At 45.4% G+C, this 25049-nt stretch overlaps 1 protein-coding gene across 5 annotated transcripts in view; it reads right to left on the reverse strand.

Annotated features, from left to right (window-relative positions):
* LOC115523297 (kalirin) overlaps positions 1-25049 on the reverse strand; it is a 482303-nt gene that overhangs the window by 176799 nt on the left and 280455 nt on the right. For all 5 annotated transcript variants that reach the window (XM_030329206.1, XM_030329205.1, XM_030329203.1 and 2 more), the window contains exons 7-9: positions 22370-22561; positions 18575-18706; positions 14914-15144 (exon numbers count right to left, since the gene is read on the reverse strand). In XM_030329206.1, the coding sequence (XP_030185066.1) occupies positions 14914-15144; positions 18575-18706; positions 22370-22561 (555 nt within the window). The remainder of the gene's footprint in view (positions 1-14913; positions 15145-18574; positions 18707-22369; positions 22562-25049) is intronic.

Raw genomic sequence — 25049 nt, forward strand, 5'->3', positions numbered from 1 at the left:
TCATTCTTTTTGATTGCCAAGTACTATTCCATTTTGTGTGTGTGTGTGTGTGTATATATAAACATATATATACATACCACATCTTCTTTATCCATTCACCAGGTGATAGACATCTGGGCTCTTTACATAATTTGGCTATTGTTGGTGGCAACTGCACTACTCAGTATTTATCCAAAAGATACAAAAATGCTGATTCGAAGGGGCACATATACCCTAAGATGGTTTTATTTTTTAGTTTCTGTGTTCAGGTTCTTCGGGGATCAAAGAAGCACATGTGGGATGTGAATATCACATATTCAAACAGATACTTACTAGTCTTACTGTGCCCCAGTGCCGGGCACTAGAATAGCCCAGAGTGCAGTATGAAACAAGGCAGGCACCGCCCTGACTCTGGGAGCTCAGTCTATGTGGGGAACAGGCACCAGGCATGAGATCACACAACTGGTTGCTTATTGCAATGGTGAAAAGTGCCAACAGTCAGGGAAGGCCTCTCTGAAGAAGTGAGGTTTAGCTGAGACCTGAGAGAGAGTAGGACTTAACCAAGCAAGGAATGAAAACCATCAGCACGGCTTGAATAGGGGTAAGCAGGAAATGAGCTGGGAGAAGGCAGGAACCAGACCTGCCGAGCCCCAGTGTGCCCAGTCAGATTCCAGGGTTCATCCTAAGAGCCACCAAAGGGCTACAAGGAGGAGAAAGACCTGCATTTAAAAGCTATTGCTCTGACTGCTTTGTGGAGATTTCAAGGAAAACAAGAGTAGAGGTGAGAAAACAGGACGTTATTGTAGAAATCCTGACAAGAGGTGCTGGTGGCTCAGGCAAGTCTGATGGCGGTGTCCGTGGAGACACAGGTCTGAGTAATATTTGGGAGAGAGAATGGCCAGGATTTGGTGGTTGGGTATGGGGGCAATGGAGAGGCAGGTGGAGGCTGACCCCCTGGGGCATGGCTTGGAATACAGCATGGAAGAAAGGTCTGGTCACCGGTGTAGAAGCAAATGAGTTACGAGGGATGGCACAGAGATAACAGATTTTTGTTTTCTTTCCATTTTCATATGCTCTGGTTTTGACAAATGACAGTTATGCCTGTGAACTTGAGTGGGAAGCAGTACCCAGTGATAGTTGTCAATCTGATTCTGGCAAGATGTGCCCTTAGTTTCAAAGGAGCAATTTTTATACACTCAGGTTTAAAAATAAGTTATAAATTGTTAATATAGTTGGATGCTAATAATAAAAAAAATAGGGACACCAATCCATTTGAAAAACACAAATTTAGGCTTAAATGGAATTAACCTGTGCATTCTTGAGTGGACATTTCACTAGAACATAGTTTTTGAGGGGCTCCTTAACCTGACATGCAAAGTCCTCTGTGGTCACCCCACCCCCTCTCAACCCCACCTCCAGTGAGTCCCTGCCTCACCTCTAAATGCCCCAAAACCTGCTTTTTGCCTCCTGAGTTTTACTATTTTTAACTTTACTTGAAATGTCCATGTCCCTTTTTTCTCCCTACATCCACTTCCCAGCTTCCTTCCTACTCATCCTTGAAGCACCATCTCAGAATTACTAGTTCTGGAAAGACTATTATAAAGACTGCTCTTCAATAAACCGCCCAGGCTGGGGGGTGGGATGCCACTCTTCCCTGATTCTTCTCAAACCACAATTACTGCCGCCAGGCCTGTCTCTCCCACTAGACTCTGACATCCTTGTGAGACACAGAACAGCCTGGTTTGCTCAGGACGTGTTGAACTGCACTCGGCTCACGCTCATCCCCAGCACAAGACTTTGGGGTGAATGTGTCAGCTCCATGCTCCCCTCCCTCACTCTGTCATAGACCTTCTCTCAGTCTGCACCCAGAGTTCTCTCCTGGTGTGCCTCCACCCTCCCCACTGCCCCACCTGACAGGTGGTTAATTCCTGAGGAGTGTGGGATTTTCACCACTGTATCCTACCCTTCCACCACCTCCCCCTGCCCCCAGCATCCCTGCCGGCCCTGCACATGCAGGAGATACTGGAGAACATTTCTATCTGGGAGCTGTCAAGGGCAGACTGGCTGAGCCTCCTGCCCTACTGTCAAGGGCAGTCTGACTGAGCCTCCTGCCCTACCATCTTGAGAGAGGCTGTGCCGTCTTATTCTGGAGGCCTGATCTGTGCCCTTTCTTTGGGAACAAACACCCAGGACTCCTGGCCACTCCAGCAGGCAGGCTGTCTTAAAAACAACTTGTAAAGCTCTTCTTCCTTTCTTGTGCCCCAACTGTTCAACCAGAAATTAGTCCTTTCCCAGAACAGTCTTTTCCAAGAGAGATACTCACATCCTGAACCAGATACTGGAGCCAATCTAACAGCCATTACACATAATTCCCTAATTGCCCCCTTTCTTCCTCATCTAATTGTGTTTATTCCAATGAGCACACAAAAGGCAGGGCGCTTTTCAGGGCAGGAGACAGGCCTTTCTAGCTGCTAAGGGAAAGAAAAGAAGTCATTTTGAAGAGAACTATTGATATTTTTCTAAATGGTGGCCATGAATGCAAATGAATTAATGGGAGAAAATCAAGGGCCTAGCTGCTTGCTGTTATGGGACTGATGTTTTGAATTCTTCTAATGTGATGGAATCTTAGTTTTAGAGGCAAACCAGAGATATCCACCTTAGAAATTTTAAGTTTGTATCTCAGCTCTACTTACATGTAAAAGTATTTTAGGTTCCTAAAGCATCATTAAAATGTGGCACCACCATGGTCAGCATGATTTGTAGATACCATCCTTGGGATTAAGAGGAACCTAGATTCTGGTCCCAGCTCTGCTCCTAACCAGCTGTGATCCAGCTGGGTGTGCACCTTCTCATCTCTGGACCTCACTGCCTCAAATGGAAATGCTGGATCAGACCATCTCCCTAAGTCTTCTTCCAACTCAAATATTTCTTTATATGGAGGTCTTTTATTATACGGAGGGTACAGCAACTCCCCTCCTCAGAAGAAGAGACTACTGTCTGTGGAGGGTTCACTCTTTGTCAAGCACTAGGCCAGGGGATGTGGCTCATCACCTCATCTGTGCTATCTCACCACAGCACTGGGAAGTGAGAGTTATTATCCCCATGTTTGGATGAAGCAAATAAGTCTCAGAGAGGTTAATTAACTTGGCTGAGCTTGTGCACCTCTCAAATAGTGGAGTCAGGATTCCCTCCTCAGGGGTTCCAAGACCACTTCCTAATAAATTTCCCGTGGTTACCTCCCTTTGTGGACACCTCTTCACCCTGTTTGGACTCAGATTCTCTAAGTGGGGTTGTCCTCTCTGCATGGATGCCCTCCTCACTCAGCCCGGGCCGTGACACTGCACACCATAGTGCCTGTCCCTTGTGGATGGTCTCCTTACCCTGCTCAGTCTGCACCTACCCCAGGCCACCCTCTCTTACAAGTGCTCTAACACCCTGCACCAGGATGCCCCTGTAGAGGGACTCTCTCTTCACTCCGCTCTGGACCACACTTCCTTGGGGACTTCTGGTGCTGAGCTGCCCTCCCACACAAAGATATTCTCAGCCCACTTGGGCTCTGACCTTCCTGGGACACTGCAGCCCTCTCACCCTGTGGAGATGCCCACCTTGCTCAGGCCCACTTAAGAGGAAGAACCTGCCCTCTTTCAGAAACATTTCTGTATTAGCTCCTTGGACACTGTCCTCAATAGGAATTGCTCTTGACTCACTTACCTTCACTGTGGTCTTCTTTTCTGAACTGTCTTAGTCTTCCCAGCCTCTAAATTTTGGAATACCCGAAGGTTGGGGTTCTGGATCTCTTCCCTCTCTTCTCTTACTCCCTGCATTATCTCACCCAGTTCCATGGCTTTAAGTATCATTGATAAGCTAGTCATTTCCATAGTCACAGCTCCAACCTGAATTTCTCTCCTGAGATTGACTCATACCCAATGGCCTCCTTTCCATCTCCAATTTGGCATATAATGGGCACCACAGACTTAACATATCTAAAACAGAGCTCTTGATTCTCTTCTGGCCTCCTTTCCTGGTGTTCTCCACTTCAACAAAAGATACCAGAATTTGCCCCACTGCTTAGCTGCAAGCCTGAGATTCTTTCTTATTAACCCTTTCTTATACACAGTTTCTTACACAACCACTACCAATCCAAGCCACCAGCATTCCTCCCTCACCCCCCAGCCCTCTCAGTGGTCTTCCTCCTTTTTTTTTTCAATATATTTTTTTAACATTTATTCATTTTTTGAGAGACAGAAACAGAGCACGAACAGGGGAGGGGCAGGAAGAGAGGGAGACACAGAATCTGAAGCAGGCTTCAGGCTCTGAGCTGTCAGCACAGAGCCTGACACGGGGCTCAAACTCATGAACCGCAAGACCATGACCTGAGCCGAAGTTGGCCGCCTAACTGACTGAGCCATCCATGCTCCCCTAGTCTTCCTCTTTTTACTCATGACACCCCCAACCACTCAGGAGCTGGACCTATTTCTTTAAACATAAATCAATTCACGACATTCCCTTTACTAAAGACTCTACAATTGTTTCTGACCATACTTAGAAAATCCAAATGGTCTTTCTAGCTTATAAGTCTGATTTGACTTGGACCATTTCCTCAAACTTCTCACCCTTTTGTCCTGCTGTCTATTCAACAGCCACCCTGGCCATTCTCCCATCTTCAGGAATGCACCCAGCTCATTCTGGTATCAAGGACTTCTTAGATCCCATTCCACATGCCTGGAACCTCTTCTTAAACACATCCCCATGGCTTATTCATTCAGCTTTCTCTCCATACATCGCTGACTATCACTATACGAAATATTACATATCTATTTGTTAGTGGTGGTATTTCCTCTCTTTGTCCTGAATGTATGCTCCATGTGAGCAGGGGCTTTGTTAGTTCACGGCTGGGTTCTCAGAGAGCATTTGCTAAATAAATGACTGAATGAACTCATCCCATCTGATTTGAGAACTTCCTTCCTGTATGATTAAAGGAAATGGAGACAACTGACAAACACATGAGGAATCAGAATTCCAGCTCTCTGATTTCCTCTTCTGGCTCCCCCTGATCAATCATCTTATTCGACACAGGTTATTAAGCCTGCGTCATAATCTGATTCACAGTAAAATAAGCAGGAAGTTTTTCTTGTTTTAAGTAAACTGAAGAACTCCTCCCTCTCAGCAACTACCCCTTCCCCCCCTCCCCAGGCCCTAGGCTCCTACTCTTCAGAAAACCATATTCTGAGGCCAGTAAAAAAGAGCAAACACACAAATCAGCTGTCTACAACACATTTTGTTCTGTTAAAGGTTCCAGTACACACGATGTATAAGAGCACCCAGGGCAGTCTATCATGTCATTATTTCTTTCTCCTGGCAGAGCATTATTTCTCTCTCCTGTGTGAGTCCTGAAAGGGAGTGGCTCACACAGTGCCAGTACCACTCAGTTCCCATCACCTGAGCCCGGAGAGCAGTAGGCGCTATTGAAATGCCCACTTACCAGCAAGTCATTTTCTGTCCCTTCTTTGGAACAAGTATGATCAAAATAAATGTCTTGGCACTTCTCCAAAGAAGACATTCAGATGGCCAACCGACACATGAAAAAATGCTCAACATCACTCATCATCAGGGAACTACAAATCAAAACTACAATGAGATACCACCTTATACCTGTCAGAATGGCTAACAATAACAACTCAGGCAACAACAGATGTTGGCGAGGATGTGGAGAAAGAGGATCTCTTTTGTATTGTTGGTGGCAATGCAAGCTGGTGCAGCCACTCTGGAAAACAATATGGAGGTTCCTCAAAAAATTAAAAATAGAACTACCGTATGACCCAGCAATTGCACTAGTAGGTATTTATCCAAAGGATACAGGTATGCTGTTTCGAAGGGACACATGCATCTAATGTTTATAGCAGCTCTATCAACAATAGCCAAAGTATGGAAAGAGCCCAAATGTCCATCGATGGATGAATGGATAAAGAAGATGTGGTATATATATACAATGGAGTATTACTCAGCAATCAAAAAGAATGAAATCTTGCCATTTGCAACTACGTGGACGGAACTGAAGGGTATTATGATAAGTGAAATTAATCAGTCAGAGAAAGACAAAAATCATATGACTTCACTCATATGAGGACTTTAAGAGACAATACAGATGAACATAAAGGAAGGGAAACAAAAATAATATAAAAACAGGGAGGGGGGCAAAACAGAAGAGACTCATAAATATGGAGAACAAACAGAGGGTTACTGGAGGGGTTGGGGGGGGATGGGCTAAATGGGTAGGGGCATTAAGGAATCTACTCCTGAAATCATTGTTGCACTAGATGCTAATTTGGATGTAAATTTTAAAAAATTAAAATTAAAATAAATAAACAAATATTTAAAAAGTAAATAAATAAAAATAAGTGTCTTGGTATGGCAGGAGAAGCTATCATTTTTCTGAGAAATCTCAGCTGAAACTCATTAGCAGGTATCTACTCTTTTTCCCCTGAGAAATGTGGTCCCTTGGCCTGACAGACCAATGCTGGGCAGAAGCTGGTCAACAGATATGAAGCCCTAGAGTTTCAGCTGCTTCCACCCTGCAGCCCTCTACTCCCAGCCAGCCCACACCTGTCCCTTCTCAATGAGGCCAAGGCTGGGGTGACCGGAACTCATCTTTGTCCTCGGCATCTCCTTGAATCTCTTCACCCTGGTGCCTTAATGCCTGTACTTCTCATCACTAAGGCCTGGATGTCTTAAGTCAGAGGTTCTCAAACTTCAGAATACTTGAGAATCACCTGGTGTTCATTTTAAAACTTAGGGCAGGGTGTTCAGGGCAGCTCCACCCCCAACCCCCAAAATGTGCCACTTTGGCATGTGGATTATTTTGAGCTGAAGGCACTTGAGACCCTGTGGTCTCCCTTAACTACACAGAAGAATCTAAATTGGGTTTAGAATAAGGGTTATTAGTAGAGACAAATTTTATCTGAGTGACCCATAGGGTAAACATCTAATTACCAAACATCTCTGCTCTTCTTAATGCCCTGTGACACGCATTCCTTTCCTCTGCAATGTCGGACCCCCACCCCATTCTCCTTAGTTCAGAATGACGTATATACCTCGTTTTGCCTGTCTTTGGAATTTTCATGTTTATGTGGATTCCCCATACATATACCTATTAAATTTTATTTAATCAAACTCTGTTAATCTTTCTCATATCAATTTGATTCTTAGCCCAGCTAGAAGGACCTTTGAAGGGATAGGAATCCTTGGTCCCCAAGAATGGGACAGGACATTCTTGCTCACTGACAACAGACCCCACATTATCCACAGATTCTGAAACAAAAAATACAGAACAGGGCTAGATAATCTGTGTTTGTAACAAGTTCTCCACTCCGAGCAGATGATTTTAATGCCAGGAGTCTAAGGACCACACTCTGAAAATATAGTTCCGCATTTGCACTTGACATCTTGCTTGTTTTCCATTAACAAAAGGTCCTAGTGATCTTTTCACAGGTGCTCTCAAATCTACCCTTGCCCCATTCCCTAGTTCATGCTTTATGGCCACATGATGATTGTGGCTCCCAGAAGCCTCGCACTCCAACTCAGCTTTCCACTGGCACCAAGTCACCTCAGACTCACTCCGATAGCATGTTTCCTCTGCTCAAATCTCTGAATAGCTCTCCACTGGTTATAAAGTGCTAGTCTTTTTATTATTTAGCCTTGTATTCAAGGTTTCAGAAATAGCTTGTTGGGTCAAGGACACGGTGAGAATAGGGGTTATCAGAAAAACAGGACCCAGGAAGATGGCCGGCTTCTCAATAATTAACATAATAATAAAAAGGAATTAAGGAATTTAATGCACTTAAAATTTCCATGCATCAAGGAAGCCCTGAGGCTCAGTAACTCCCGGGAAGGGACTTCTCTCACCATCTCCCAGGTGCCACCAGCCTCCTAGCCCTGCCAGTTGGAGGCATCTAGGTCCTTCCTTAGAAAGTGCTCACCATGGAATGACTACTCTTCAATCAGAGAAGAGTTTGCATACAGAAAATCAAAGTAAGCACCAAGAGAGAGACCATGACAGGGAAGGGGAGAGAGGAAGACAGAAAGTAGGGCCAAGAGGAAGGGGTCCCGGGTGGGGTGGGGAGGGATTGGAGGATTAGAGTATAGAGTGTGAGGGGTACTAGAAATCCAAGCAATTCCCAGGCAGGAGGGTCTGAGCATGTCTGAGGCAAGCCTCTAGAGCTCACTCCCCAACCCTGCCAATTCTAGGTAGGGAACACTTGGAGAAGCCTGGATGGACAGAGGGTTAGAATGCTCCCTCTAAGATCAGGGACACCAGAGAGGTTAAAGTTTAGGATATTTCCCTATCTTCTCTCCAATCAGAAGGCAAACCTAATGAGGAGAACCCTCCCTCGATTCCCTCCCTATCTTCCCTACTGCAGCTGAGCCTCCACCCTGGTTTCTTTTGGGGTGTTCACCCTCCCCAAAGAGTCACCTATCATCTTCTTGAATGTATTTCAGTAATTGGATTATGACCATCAAATAACTTAATTGGAAACTTTAATACTGCTAAGTACTCGCATGGGCAAATGGATATTATTCAAGATACGTGTCACAAAGAAGAGCATCAGCAATGCTGAGAACACGAGTGTGAAAAACATGAGAATGGGTAGTGTCTGTTCTAGGGAAATTTGTATCAGAGATAAATGACTGTAGAAGGCAATTTTATAATGACAGAGTAGACGGGAAAGAGTATTTGGGTATGAGTATGACTTGTCTGTGTGAGACTTACTGGACAGGTGGTTTGAGGATGAATCTCAGCTATCAGGCTACATGACCTTGGGCAAGTCCCATCCTTCGGGACCAACTTGTCCACCAGGGCCCTTTGAGCAATGGCATTCCAGCAATAATTTACAAACATCTCAAGGGGAGAGGCTGGATCTCCCTGCATTCCCGTCAGGTAGCATAGTGCCTGTGGCATAGCAGAGAGGCTAAGAGCAAGACCTGATGTCAGACAGACTTGGATTTGAATCCTTATTCTCCTACTAACTGTGTCACCTCGGGCAGATTTATTTAACCTTTCTAAGGCTCAATTTCCTTACCAGGAAGATGGGAGCCAAACTATCACCTGCTTCATAGGGTTGGCAGATTAAATAAGAAAAGGCAAGTGAAGAGATTAGATGCTTAATCATATGTACCCAGAAAGATGATGAATCCTGAGCTTTAAACAATACAACTTTTATAGGCACATTTAGTCCCAGTAACAAAATCTCAGGGTTGGAACCCAACCATCTCTCTGAGGTTTGAATACTCTCCACAACATATACAACAAGTAACCAGTTCACATTTCAAATTTTGCAGATGGTTCATCTACCTGGGACTGCACCCTGAGCATTTTCCTTCTTAGATACTTTCATCCTTTCCTAGAAGAAGAGTTCATTTCCAGACCCATCATCATTCTGGTCACTCTTTTCTAACTAATCATTCTATGTGCAACCCAAAGTGCTCATCTTTTATTATGCAAAACTTCAGTTGGATCATACAATGTCCAAACTGGTTTAGTATGATTAAGCGGCTATAGTCACTACTGCTAGTAAGAGATTGAATATCTAGAGTTTAAAAAAAATCACTCTCAAATCCTTTTTACATATTCTTTGGCAGGCAGGAACTGACATCATAAAACCTATAATTTTCCATGTGAGGCTCCAAAAAACTGATAGAAACAGGTGAGATACATTTGTGCTACAAGAACTATGGACTTTAATATTAACACAGTCATTCAGAAGGGAAAATCACCAAGCCTGATAAATTCTGCCATCACTGCCCCTCACCAGCTCACCCAACTGGACTGCTTAACAACAAAAGACATTGTTTTTAAGGGAGTGCATTGGAGCTTCAAACCTCACTGTCCCACCCACACCACTGAGACCACCCCTAACCCTTCCTGCCTTACCTCCCACCTTCTCTGACAAGGGTGGGCACCCAGTTAGACTTCCTCTTCTCTGTCCCCTGGCTATACTTAGCTCTGCTTCCTGGCCTTCCCCAGGAATACCATCTCCATCTCCTCTGCCTGAGCTCTAAGGACCACTGCAATCCCACCCCAAGCACAGGGAACTTTCCCTGCTCTGACTCCACTAGCCCATGGTTATTTTGCTTCTTTCGCTCTGAACCCAGACAGCTGTGTGCCATTCATACATCCTTCAGTGCATATGTCTTCTCTCAGGCGAGGGACCGGACTCCCAGCACAGGGTCTTGCACACAGCAGGTGTTCTAAAACATTTCATCAATTCATTCTTGCAAAAATCAGAGGGAGAAGAAAAAGAAGGGGAGGCAAAATAAGATGACCTGCAGACAGTGTTCAAAACCAGTTGCTCTGGCTGTGGAAAACAACGGAACAGAGTTTGCATCTACCAGAAAGATCAAGAATCTAGCTACTCTTTGTTCTTGTCAGCACAAAGTCCAGCCTCTCTGGGCTAGGAAGTAGTCCCTTACACCCCTGGAAAGCCGCAGAAGTTAGGGGGAAATAGAAGGTGGAGATAGGCTGATGTTGTCATGGACTGCCCTTTCTGGCTCTTGCTCAGTGCTGTCCTACTCTAAACAGGAAAAACAATAGTACTGAAAATTATTCTGCTGGCGATACTAGAGCAGGGTCTGGCTTATCTGTACCTTTCTGCAGCTTAATGAACCCCAATTCCAGTTTGGTCCTTAGAGATTTATTTCCATTGCCCTCAGGCCCAGCAGGGAAGAGAAACCTGAGCACATCTGTTGGGACTCAAGGGAGGGCAACCACCAGGGTGATGTGCCAGGCCGCTTCTGGTTGCAGAGGTTTCAATGAAATCTCTTTTTCGCTGGTGCCTACCCTTGGTCTTCATCTTTTTGCTTTACTCTGCTTTGGGCCCTTAATGGGCAAAATATTCCTACTTGGGCAAAGACCATGCCCAGTAATGGCAATGGGGCAACAAGCCAGGCAGGCAGAGGCTGGCTCGCTCTTCTGACCTCTCTTCTCCACCAGCAGGAGACTCTGTCTCTCCTTTTTTGTGACTCCCTCCCTCACTTTCCTCTTTATGTTTCTCCTCCCATCCATGGGTGTCTGTTTCTCTGCCCTCTGTCTTCAAACCTTTCTCCCTTTCTTCCTTTGCCACATGGGCTGTCTCTGTCTCTCCCTCTTCTGTTTTGGGATATGTGCATGTGTCTGTCTGTCTGTCTGTCTTTCCCCTCCCTATGTTAAGTATGCGTGTGTGCTTCTTGTTTCTCTCCCTGGTCTCCTTCTCCATCTGCCTGGCTCCTCTCTTGTGTGGCTTTTCTGTAGGATATGTGGACAGGGAGCCAGGACACTTAGCTTCTGGTCCTGGTACTACATTAACTAGCTGTGTGGTTACAGCCAAGTTATTTCACATCTCTGGACCTCAAGTGCCTCAATCGTAATGTAGGTTAGACTAGATGGTCTTTCAGGTCCTTGACAGCTCTGAAATTCTATCACTGAATGAAAAGAACTCAGAAGACCCCAGAAGCAGTCGCTATTGTTAGAAACAAAAGGCTCGTGTGGTGGGGGGGGGGGGGGGGTGGGGGCAGGGAGGGGGTTCCCTAACAGCACAAGCACCAGGTGGCGCTGGAGTACCACTCAGAGGATGTGACTAACAACCCAGACCACACTGATGGAGGCTTTACCACATGCAGGGCAGCCAGGGTGCTAAGCCTTGCACTTGTATCTCATTCAGTCCAATGAGATAGGTACGATGATCGTTCCTATTTTAGAGGTCAGGAAACGGAAGCACCAGAGGTGAAACGCCTTGCCCAGTCATACAGCCAAGACCTGTAAAACAGTATTGGCCCTCAGGGTATCTGGTTCCAGAGCCTGTGTTCCTAGGCACAATCTGTATTGTTCCAGCCACTGATGCTCACTCACAAGCTCTCCACTTAGGCTGCCAAGTAAACATCTTAGACCCCAAATGTGCTGAAGAGTCTTGGATACAGACTATAGCGTTCAGTCAATCCTCTCCTCCCTCAAGACACCAACTCTGACTTCTCATGCCTCTGCCTATAACTGTTCCATCAATACTCTACTGCACTGCACACTGATTGGCATGTTCTGGTAGAACTGTTCTTTATATTTTCAAATGGGTATGTCTTGAGCCATTCTAACTAACTAGGCATCCTGCCAGAATCTAATGCAGTACAGTTCTAGGCCCATTGCAGAAGCCCGAACTTTCTGAATTACTGATGAACACTGGGATACTTTGTGAGCACTGAGGGTATGCCCCCATATCTTCCACCTTGGCTGTAAATACTTGGGACCCTCAAGACTGTCACATCGCTATTTCACACCACATCACAGGCAGACTCCAGCTACTCCCTGCAACTACCAAATGGGCTGAGCTACCCCACAGAAACAGAAACTGGGGGGTCCTCTAATGATAATGTCAGCTCAAGTTAGCAAATATAAAGAGAACCCCAGCTTCATGTCAGATACAGCTAAGAGTTGTAAGCTGTACAGAGAGGAAGAAGTCATGCTTTCTACTCTCAAGGAGATATAGAAAAGATGACATAAAACATGCAAAATAAAGACAACAAATATATTAAGTTTCTGGGAGTCAGGAGACCAAAGTCGAAGTCTCTCATGCTACCCATTGAGTGTGTTATGTCCAGAATCCTTTTTTATTTTTATTTTTTTAATTTTTATTTTGAGAGACAGAGTACAAGTAGGAGAGGGGCAGAGAGAGAGGCAGACAGAATCCGAAGAAGGCTCCAGGCTCCGAGCTGTCAGCACAGAACCCGATGTGGGGCTTGAACCCATGAACTGTGAGATTATGACCTGAGCTGAAGATGGATGTTCCACCGACTGAGCCACCCAGGTGCCCCTGTGCAGAAGTCTTTTGAAGCACCAGCTCCACCACCTGCTAGGTACTGATGATTAACTGGGTATAACGTAAACACCGGGGACCCATCACAAGATTTGGTAGCCCTTGTTTTTCCGCACTCTTCTTTGTACAACTGTCCCAGTGTCACTGACATGGAGAGTGAAGGCCTGAGTGAGACAATGGGTCAATGAAGTTATGCTCCAGAAGTGATAGTTACGTATCCTGAAAACAATAATGGAATTACCATCCTAGGGGATTTAGTTCTCATGGAAGATCCGAGCCCATCACATCCACCTCCTAACGTTCTACTTACTCTTGCTCAGTGCCAACAATGTGACTGTACAATAGACATGATAGCATCTCAATTCCAGAAATACTCTCATTTTTAAGACCATGGTGTAGAATGGCCATAGGTGTAGTTTTACTATACTTTTTTTTTCTTTTTTCTAGATTTAGTGTTGATGTCAAGGTGGCCACAGAAAAGTCTGGGGACGGCAGTTCCCAGATAGTCCAAGTTTGAATGCCACCTTCGTGTTGGGGAGGCCTTTTGCCTCTCCCTCTCGCAGCCCCTCTGTTCCTCTCTATGGCCCATCCCAGTACCACAGCCATGAAACAGCAGGAGGACGGAGAGCTCACCAAGGACACTGCACAACCCGCAGCCTGGGTTGCCTCTGTGAGTCACTCAAAGTTCACTGAAATAGTAACACCCTGTCTGCATGCCTCTGGAGGCTGGCACCTCACTCTGTCTCAATCACAGATGGACTCTGTGCTCTCCTGTGCTCAGGGATGATATATTTATCTGGACAGTTCCAGATGGCAGGAGTAGGCAACTGATTCATTTGCTTCTCCTTTCCCAGCAGGCCCCACAAGGGTTTCAGAGCTGGGGCCAGCATATAAGTGTCCGTCTCTCTTGAGGCTGAGGTGTCTGTCGCCTCTGATGACTCAATCACTGCTCCAGCCTGGGGTGGTGGAGTTGGGCTGCCTTCAACAAAGCTAGGGTAGCTCGAGAATTGGAAACACTCCTGAAGGTCTGCCTACTCCCAGGCCTGGTTGCATAGTGAACCCCTTCCCAGAGAGTGTCCCAGCCAGTGACAGGATGTCCTGCTCACTCTCCATCCCCTCTCTGTCTTGGGGCACCTGGCACTGGGGACCCTCCCACAGCAGCTGAGAAGGGGTTCAATACTCCAAAGACATGTCCAATTGGCTCTCAGTGTTTCATGTAAATTTTGATACACTTTTAGATTACAACTGGCCAGTACCACAGAGAGTATAGAAGGAGTGTGAAATGTTATTTTATATGTATAAGCTTGAAGTTATGTGCTGGCCACAGACACTGATAGCATGAGTGCCCCCACCTTTGCCTCTCACAGCAGGGAGATGATGTGAAGCCCCAGCTTCAGTCTCAAGCTCCCAACCAGCTCTCCATCCCCCAGAATATCCACACTAGAGCAAAGCCCCCTGGGGTCCCCAAGGAGACAGACAGAGAAAGCATGAGAGGAAACAAATGGGTCATTTCATTCAAAAGGGCATTTGTGGCAAGACTGTTCTTTCATCATCAAAACATAACTATTTATTGTTTGTGGTGAAGGAAAAAGCTATGACTGGTATAATAATGCAAAAAGGCAGAATAAGCCATAAATAACCCCTTATCATGAATAGCCCATGTTTTAAATCTGGTTTGCCAAAGAATACCACCATCACACCCCAACTTCAGCAGACCACCTGTGTCCCTGATTGAGAAGTGAGCTCACTGTGTGTGGTCCAACCCTGACAGTGCTCAAATAACCTCCAGGCCCTGGAGCCATCTAGAAAGCTCCTGAGTGAGGGTCAAGTTCTCTGCCATCTACACACAAGGAACCACGCTGTGACGGAGTCTCCTGCCCCACACCAAAGAGTGAGAAGGCCCATCTGCAAAGTTGTTTAGGCAAGAAGCATGCAACTAGTAAGTCCATATGGTGAAAGGGGTGGGGGCAGCTGGGGCTGATTTGCCCTCTTCCCTCCGTAAATCAGGTGTCCCCAGGCCTGGTCACCTGGGTCAGGGACTTGGGCCACCTGCCTGCCTGAGGTGGATGCCTCGTGCTGGAAGTGGCCTGTTTGTTACCTGTTGCACGTCTTGCTGGAATACACAGAGCTGCAGCCGCTGGTGGAGCCGCACCTTGCGGTGCTGCCAGATGCTCTCGAGCCGCCGCTGGTGGTGCAGCACCTCGTGCACCACGTCCAGCACCTGGTGCACCGCCTTGGAATAGTTGGCAGTGGCCGTGAGGGACTCAGAGTTCCCAGGACTCAGGGGACGCTGCAGCACATCCAGCAGTGCTTTGCCATCTTGGCTGACCTGCAAGAAGGAAAGATTAGGCCAAGGGAGCCAAGGAGCAGGCACGGACAGAGAGGCGAGGAGAGTCTGCCCCTGGGATCCCTGGTTAGGACTGAGAATCCCAGCCCTACCCAGACCCCATGACACCCTAGGAATGTGCCAGCCAGAGCTGTCCTGGTGCTCAGCCTGTGGTCTGGGGGATAGCACAGTATCCTGAATCCTGAGGGAGGAGAGGTACTCAATCAGTGTCTCTCTCAGCCTTGAGTTTTAGCTTCACAAGGGCAGGGACTCTGCCTCGCTCATCTCTCTCCAGCACTTAGAACAGTGCCTGGTCCATCATACCTGATAGATATTTCGACTGACTCTTTGACTATGTCGAGCAGCAGAGTTTCATTTCAGAAATGAAGCTGAATATAGATTGACACCATAAACCTCTCCCCCTCTTTTTTCTTCACTGCTTCTATCTAGCTCTAAACTTCTAGATGTGTGACCAGAGGCAAGTTACTTAACCTCTTTGGGCCTCAGTTTCCTTGTCTGTAAAACAGGGACAGTAACGGGGCAACCTCCCACAGTAGTGGTGAGGATCGAGTGAGTTAACATGTGCAAAGTGCTTAGAATGGGGGCCAGCAGGTACTACTGGTTCCTAATTCTATTTCCACCACCATCATCATTTCTCTCTCTCGTCTTCCTTACTTCCTCTTCATTTTCTTTCTTTTTTTAATATTTATCCTTCTTTTGCTCTCCTTCTGTACAACTTCCTTTTTTTTCCCCTCCTGAGCATGGTAACATCCCCATCTTTCCAGAACATGTAGAGTAAGGGAGGGACCTTTATTTATTTATTTTTTAATTTTTAATGTTTAATTACTTTTAAGAGAGAGAGAGACAGAGTGCGAGGGGGGAAAGGCAGAGAGAAAGACATAGAATCTGAAGCAGGCTCCAGGCTCTGAACTGTCAGCACAGAGCCCAACGCGGGGCTCAAACCCACAGAACATGAGATCATGATCTGAAACGAAGTTGGACGCTTAACCGACTGAGCCACCCAGGCACCCCAGGGAGGGACCTTTAGCTTGTAGACACAATATCTATGTTCTTATGTTCCCCAACATTCGCCCTCAGTGCTGAGACCAGCGGGGGTGACACTCCCTGTCATTCCTATTGGAATCTTGGCACAATTGCAGGCACCAGTATTTCTGGAAAGTGGCATCATCTGATTGACACCTGTGGCTCTCCAAAGCTGGCAGAGGACCCAGTAGAGCATATATCTTCTCAATTTAAAACAGTGGTAACTAGGGAATTCAGGGATTTTAAGGCCCTAAATTAATTTGGTTAAAGATTAAATCAAAGTTGGTTTGGAGTTGAATGCTCTTCTTTTTCTTCCATCAAGGTGGGGAAGGAAGCGTGTTCCCACCTCCAGCCTTACGATGGTGAATGAGGTGCTGTTGCTGGGCCCAGGCCTCCCCTTATCCCACCTTTGTGTCCTAAAAATAGCTTATTAGGGTTCAGGAACACAAAGGCAGCTGTTACTCACCCTGTTCATGGGGCAACAGAAACAGTGTGGGGCCAGGGGGTTGGTGGTTCAGAGGAATACTGGGTGGAGAATCTGTGGCTGAGACAGGAGAGGAAGCCTGGCTGGAGGAATACAGCCAATCTAGGTGACTACCTCTACCTACCCCATCCCACTATTCCTGCCTCCAATGCATTGCCAGGGGTAACACTCTCCAGAGATGTGAATAAGACAAATATCCTGTGGCCAAACCCAGGAGAGCTCTCTTCAGGGAACTCTGAGCAGATGCTGTCTTTGGCACTGTGCTATGTCAAGGGCAGGGTGGTTAGAGTTGGAGGGCCAAGTCCTAACATCCAAGTCAACAGAGCTCCAGTCCTCTGCCTCAGTCCACATCTGCAGGAGGCAGGGACGGCCCACTGAACTCTGAGGTGGGTTTGGAGGGAATATCTATGTCCAACAATGCTAGGGCCTGACAAAAATTTGGGAGAAATACTGTGTCTCTCTATATAATAATACACACACCCCACAAGTGTGAAACATGTTAAGTATAATATTAATCTCATTGGTACGCTCTATTTTTGTATCTTACAAGGAGTAAATTTAGAGATTCTTGACCCATGGATGGGGGCACAGTTCTGTTAAAAGAGAAGCCTTGGGCCATTTGGATCAGAGCTGATGAGATCAGATTTGGCTCAAAAGCCCTCCTCTCTGCCTCCTATAATAACAAAACCTGTTACCATTTTTTTTTAGCACTTATTACTGTCAGGCACTGGGCCAAGTGCATTGCATGCACTATCTTTGTAACCCTTCAAACTACAGGCAAGTGTTATCACCTTCACTTCACAGAAGAAACTGAGGTTTAGAGTTGTTAAGTAACGTGCCTCAAGTCACTCCCCTATAAACAGGGGAGCCAAGAGTCAAACTCAGCTTTGACTGTGGCAAAAACCTTGACTCTTACCAGGAAGCCACTGGTTCTTTGATTTCAGCACGCATCAAACTCACCTGGCGTAATATTTATTAAAATGTAGGTTCCAGGCCCCAGTTTTCGACATTCTGATTCAGTTGGAGGTGGAACCCAGGAAGATGCATCTTTAACAAGTACTGCAGGGGAGTCTGAGACAGAGGGTCCCAGAACTGGCTTGGAGAAACACTGTTCCAAATGTCCCTGCCCCATGGCCAGATGTGAATTCACTTTCCCCTCCTCATGCAGCTTCCTTAATTAGTCCATCTCTTATGCCCTCCAGCCTCTCTCTCAGAATTCACGCCCTTTAGTTAACTCACTTACTTGAGTACCTCCACACAGATAACGCCTGTATGCCCCTTTCTTTTCCCTTGGAAAGCAAAGGCAAGAAACTTCCCCCACTTCTCAACTTGTACCATGTGCCTGCCCTTTGGTTTTTCAGTGAAAGAGTCTTTTAATTTGTCCTTAACTTCCATGACAGCTTCTTACTCCTGCAAACATTTATCTCCACCCCATGGTGAGTTTTCCTCCAGACTTTCTAGTGAGAAAATTGGTATTTGTTGATGGGCTGCTTCATAAAAGGGGTGGCAGGGATAGTGTGTACACACCCATTCACCAGGCAGAAAGCAAACGGAGGAACACAGCCTTGCTTTGTTATACTCCTCTTCCAGGGGAGAGAGCCCGATCTTCACACACAGGGTGAAGGGGGTGTGTGTGTGTGTGTGGGCATGCGTGCGCACATGAGCACATGTGCGACAAGGTGGTGCCTGCTGATGGCCACACTTCTTTTGCTTCCTGGCCAGAGATCTATGAATGGAGATCATTCATAGATCAAGGATCTTAAAGATGTCTCCAAAGGGAGAAAAATGATCTTTCTCTTCTTCTTAGTCCACCCAGGCTATTTCACAGCATGCAGGCCAGTGCTCTGGCCACTCACCCACATACATACACACCCAGGAGCCCTGGGTGTCCGGCTTGGTTCTCACCTCCGTGTAGGCCTGGGTCACCTGCTCATACAAGGACTGATGATGGTGGATTGCCAGCTCCAGGTCCTGCATCTCGGATGGCAGGCCACCCTCACTGCACATCTTGCACCAGGCGTCCACTCCCGACAGGAACTGGAACGAGACAGAAGCTGGGTCGGTGCGGGAGCACTGGGGGTGGGCAATGGGCAGATCTTTGTAGAGGTGGTCAGATGCCTTTGGAAGAAACATCTGGCACCTCTGTGAGCCTCAGAGACCACTGCAGAGAATGGAGTTTTCTAATTCTACAAACACCAACCCGACAAAAGTAGTACCTGTACCTGTTCAGAAAGTGCAGTTTCCACCTGTACAGAAGACCCAGTACCTGTTCAGGAAGTGCAGTTTCCACAAGCAAAGATTATTGTTATGAAACCACTGACGGGGGGAGCCGTCTACGTGTTCAACAGGCTATATGCACACATTGGCTACAAAATACAGGTGTGGGAAGAGCTCACTACATTACAATACACCTTAGAGCTTCTTGTCCTAGGCACACTCACAGGTGCATGTGAGAGGCTGCATATAATGGCACAGGAGATTTCCACACACGTGTAATGAGTTGTGCAGAGGCACAAAAAACACCTCACACAAGACCGTCAGGCACTCCAGGGAACTTGCAAAGGCCATTCCCACAGGGGGTGAAGATTAATGCTCAACAAGATCTCCACTGTTGGGTCAGTATCCTCAGAGATAGGAGAGAGGAAGGGCAGCTTAGGGGGACAAATTGCACTGGGCCTATAATGGCACTGGCTCCTGGGATGTGATATATAGATATAGATCTCAACAGACATAAAATTATTTAAAAATTAAAATTAACAACTGTGGAAGACTATGGGTCTCCATGCACAAAAGGTGAGCTAACTGAAATCACTCAGATTTATTGGGTGGAAAAATACACCTCTAAAATGCAAATAATTCTTCACCCAATAGTCTGGAATGGTTCTGTCTGTGATTCCTCTCGCCTGGGTGCACAGCTCCATTTAAATTAATTGCCTAAATACCTTTTTATCTCATTGCCTAGAACAGCCCATATGAGGACAATAAAAAGCTGCCTAAATAAATGCATAATAGCTTTGAAAAAATAGCCTTGAATCTGCTGTTTGGAGCATGTTTGTTTTTTGTTTTTTTCTCCTAGCTAAAAAGAAGCATGGTTTATGAGTTTCCCTGAAGGACTGGTAATACCTGAGGAAACTGCATTAAAAAATAGATACAAATAAAATTGCTTCTGATCCAAAGCAATCCAAGTCAGGAAACATCAACTAGAAGTCACTCTCAGTTCTGGCACTGTACTTTCTGCAGCTGCGTGAGTTCTAGTCTGGGTAGTCTGGGTGTGTGTCAGCCTGCCTGGGTGTGTGTCAGCCGCCGGCCTGTGGCTACTGTGGTTGACTTTTCATTCTGAATGTTTTTATCGCATTAGGCCATCTCTTAACAATTCCAGAAGTGTGCAGGGTGCCATCAAGTATCAGACTGCACACACTTGCTAACATCTCAGAAGCTTCTTTACTCCACCAATAACCATTTCACAGAGGACCCTGAAAGCAACCTGACGTTCGTGTGTCAGCCACGGGGGGCGCACCTCTTCAAGGCCCTTGGGATTTCCCTGTAATACTTTAACAAGAGCCCTAGAGCAGACCCCACAAAATGGTCACCTCAAGGAGAGAAAGGCAGAGAGACAGAAAGGGAGGCATGGAGTCTCCCTTGCCAATCTGGACACACCTTGAACAAAATGTGCAAGTGGTAGGGTTGAGGAGAGAACAGGAGATTTGACATGAATATTCTCCTGGTCCTTGGAATGAACTAACGAGTCATTGTCAGTCACTACCACCATCATCCTTTAATAAAAGGCCTAGATCCCTTTCAATGTGTCGGGCTGTCCTTGACTTATGATACAAGTATTTCAGTCTTTGGGAAGGTCTCAGGTGGAAACAGACACAAATGAAGGAAATACAAAGATACCAGGATAGTATGTTAAACAATTACAGTTGTGATGTCTAGCATTTAAAAAGGACATGAGGCACATTACATGTTCCGTCTCTAATTCTTATAATAGTGCTGTGAGGTTTATGATTATCCTTGCATTAGAGATGAGGAAACAGGCTCCGATTGGTGAGGTGACTAGCCTAAGAGCTAACTATTAGAACCTACATGTGCCTGGCCTTGAAGCCTACACTCTTGCAATTATCCCATGCTGCCTTCCATGCTAGGTGGGTAACAGAGGGAGATATTTAAGGTATGACCTCATCTAGGACTCCCCACAATCTGCAAGCTACCCAAATGTCATACAAAGAAAGGAATTTAGAGGTTAAAACCACAAGCTTTAATGTTAGACACATCTCGGTTGAAATCCCAGCTGTTCACAGATTGTGTGATTTTCTCAGTGGTATGTTGGTAAATGTTTAATAAACAGCATGTGTGTGTGTGTGTGTGTGTGTGTACACACACACGAGTATTGTAAACTTTACTGATATAAAGAATGTGTAGCACATAATTTACAAAGAATGACAACATATATATAATGTTCCTTACTGTAAATTCCATATAGCCGACCAATTCTCACAGGATGCTTTTGTTTGCAAACAAGAAACTTATATGAAAGTTAGCTAATATTTTTGCTAATATTAAGGTGAAAGACAAAAGTGAAAAATACCTCAAGACTTATGTCAGAGCATTATTCCTTCATCAGTGATGTGAGTGACTTCTGTGCTAAATGTAGTAATAGTTTTTGAATATCAGAAGAGTATTTCTTCAACCTGGTGTGCTACTATTTACAATGTAACAGCTATAGTCAGGACACATCTTTAATCAAGTTTAGTCTGCATCTTTAAATATTTTTCCTTCATTTTCTTAAGACTCCAGGCAATCAACAAAACAATAAATCAAGCCCTGGTTGTAGCATTTGATGATTCCCGTGGTTTAAAACGTCTACCTTGGTCTATTTCAAGCTACCAATGTGACATCACAGAATGTGGAGTTGGGAAGAACTTATCAGGAGCACACAACCGTATAGTATTTTCACCACAAAGACAAATAGATATAATTTAAGGAGCACAGGTAATAATAAAATGTAGTAAAATAACTAGGAGTGATGAGTTTTGAGTACCTATTACTTTTGTTTTTAGTATATTTACTGTAAATGTATATAATTTAGTTTTAAATAATGGCTATGTTTAATAACCAGCTCATGAATTTGCTGAAAATTTGACCTTTGGCTCTTCATAGGCTGCTTAGAGCCAGCTCCAACACACCACTGGGTCTTAGGCAGGTCACTCAGTCTCTCCGAGCTGCAGTGTTCCTCTCTGTAAAATGGCTTGGTAATGTCACTGACCAAAGCCAGTAAATAAGTAGCAACAAAGAATTATTATATCTAGTCATTGTGTAATTACTACATTATTATTATCCATAGCCAGTGCTTCACGTAAGATTAGTACCCCCCTGATTTCAGCACTCAGTGATCAGTATTTAGTTTCCCCCATTTCATCTGTGTTCTGAGAATGTAGTCAACACACACACACACACACACCAGTAATAATAATCTACCAAGCCGAGTGTAAACAGGCTCTATGTTCCTTGTTTGGATGTTAAGCAAAACCATCCAGAGTTACCGATATTTCCTTATATGCGCAGGGGCCATGAAAGCAGTAGAACATGGGTTACTATTGCAATTACTCAGCAGGGCCTTGAGTGTTTCAAAGAGAGAGACAGTACATATACTCCCATCCTTCTGACCAACAGTGGCTACAGCAGCCCCCTTGGCCTCACCTGCTCAGCCTTCTGGTGGAATACCGCCGACATGGCAAGGATGGTGCTGCGTTCATCCAGAGCAGCAGCGAAGCTCTTCCACTCCTGGTCCAGCTGTGTGGAAATCTGCTTGATTTGCTGTGAGGCATAATGGCCGGCCTCAGAGAGGCGGGAAGCCACGGACATGATGCGGTTGATATTGACATAAGCATTCTGGGAAGTAGAGGAGACAGAGTATTTAGTGGGGCAAGCTGGAAAAGCATCCACCGAGCACTTTTGGGGTGGGGTATTTGGGGAAGGAGCCTACTCAAAACAAAAAGTTTGAGAGAGGCTAGTACAGGCCACATGAGTGTATCCATTTTTGGCCCAAGAGAAGTCTGTCTACAACATAAAATTTCAACTGATAGCCGGTACAGTAACCAAGATGTTTCATTCTGGGGACCAACATAGTTTTTGTGCCAACTATTAATGCACATGAATGGAATCACTTTTCACGGACAGTCTTAGTCATCCCCACAATCATCTAATGAAGTCATGCCACAGGAACAGCATAGCATGGTGCTTCCAAGAGTGACTCTCTGGAAGTAGAGGCTCAGACCAGGGCAAAAGACACCTCTCTTGCTCAGAAGAGAGTTATATCCAGGGCATTGTTGCCACCTACAACAGGGTGGTGGTGTTCATCAAAAGGAGCAAAGAACACAAGTCTTGTGATAACTACACTTCTTCCTATTACCAAGCAAAGACTTTGCTAAACCTCTGCCCCTCTCCCTACTGAAAGAGCTGGGACACTGGCCGTCAGTCAAGATTTAAATAAAAAGACCATTTGAAGCAACAATATTCTTCCATGCTAAAAGTAAGATATGTGGGATTCTTTCTTATCCTTTAGACTTAGGGTTATTTCCCTACTTAACCCTCAAAAAGCATCTGTGGGTTATCCCCGAAAAGCATCTGTAGGCCTCTTCTGGACCCGCTTACTTCTTTCATCACGTGTTTTGTTTACATTCATTCCCATCTTTGATTTCCAATTAAAAATTCACGGCATGTGTGTTATTTCCTACTAGGCCAACAGAAAACCCTCCAGGAACAAGGCAAAAGAAAAACCGCACAAACATAAGCCAGTAGCAAGCATGAATATTTTTAGCTGCTACCTCCTATTAATTGTTTGAAGTGTCAAAACAACCAAGTAATATTGTGGCATCCACAAGGAGCCTTTCTGAATCACACAATGTCTTCCTGAAGAAGGACCATGGCAGCAAGTTGCTTGTGCACCTTCGTTCTTTGTTACAAATCTTCTCAAATGACAATAAATATTCTTCAGCAATGGCACTTTCTCCTGGCTCTATTATTAGTGCAGGAGTAGTTCATTAGTATTGGCTAAATGAAGGTTTCTGGTTTTCCTTTCCCCCTTCCCTCACGGTCCCTATTCATCTTAGCTGTCCCTGACCTCAAGCACTCCATCCCAAACCTGAGCCAGGTTGATAAGGTCTCTCTTCATTTAAAAGGTCCCTGTGGAAGTTTAAAAGGTTAAGTGAAATGCTCAAACACAAATCCATCCTGATGTCTAATGACCCCCATGTGTAATCTCTTTCTTTAGTCTGGCCTAAGACCTTTCTGATGCAGTGCATTTCCTTAATAGAGCTAGAATATTACTGACTCTTGTTATTTGAAATAACTATCCTTCAAAGATTTAGGAGTCATTCTCAGCCTTGTTTTCTGAGTTAGGACACAGATTCTACCTAAAATTAAACTCTATTTATAGAACTAACAGAAAAACCAACTCTGTACTTGGAAAGAAAAGAGAAAGAGAAAAAAAGGCATGCACTGATTTTAATAGTTCTGTCTTCTAAGGGAATAACATTTGGATTCCCTCAAATTTCCTGCTTGTGTCACGGTCTCAGTTTGGGTTGCCCCCAAAGCAGATCTTGCAACAAGTATTTGGGTCGCATGCTTTATTTGGACATGATTCCAAAAAGCAAGGTGAGGGACTGGGGAAGTCAAAGAAACAACGAAAATGAACAAAGCATGTGTTTAGGAGTGGGTTAGTGCTATGAGCAATTGGAGGTCATCCCTCCTGAAGCCTTTTAAGAGACTGCATTGAATCTGGGCTGTCTCACTGGGAGGTGAGGAATCTGGGGTATTCATGCATTAAAGTGCCATTGCTCATGGTGGAGGGTCCCTCCTGGAGTCACTCCCTGGCAATTCCAGCCTGCCCTACACACAGGTCAAGCACACTTCCCAGGTCAGAAAGTGACCATGGGCAGAGAAACTCAGGAAGTTATCAGGGTATATGGGAGCCCTCTGCATTTATCCTTCAGGGCTGGCTGAAAGGATACAGGAGGGACATTGACAGCATCTGATAGAGCTGTCCTTCCAAACTGGATTCAAATCCTGAAGACCCTCTCTCCCACCCCACACTTATCTGGATTTATCTAGGATTATTGGGTTTTAAAGACCTCGTGAGCTTTGGCCAGATGGGAAGCAGGAAAAACAATAAGAGCAGGCACTAGCCTCTTTCCAGCGTCCTTCAGGTGCATCTTATGGATGCCTGGCCCTCTGTCATCACGGCCTGTTTACATTCTCTCCCCATGGGGAACATAGGGAGGCATAGTTCTACTCACTTTTAGGAAGAACTTTCTAGCTCTTAGAGATGTCTAACCGTGGTTGCCTCTGGAGGCTGTTAACACTTTGTCACTCATTCAAA

Source organism: Lynx canadensis, chromosome C2, assembly GCF_007474595.2.
Source record: "Lynx canadensis isolate LIC74 chromosome C2, mLynCan4.pri.v2, whole genome shotgun sequence".
Taxonomy (NCBI): Eukaryota; Metazoa; Chordata; class Mammalia; order Carnivora; family Felidae; genus Lynx; species Lynx canadensis.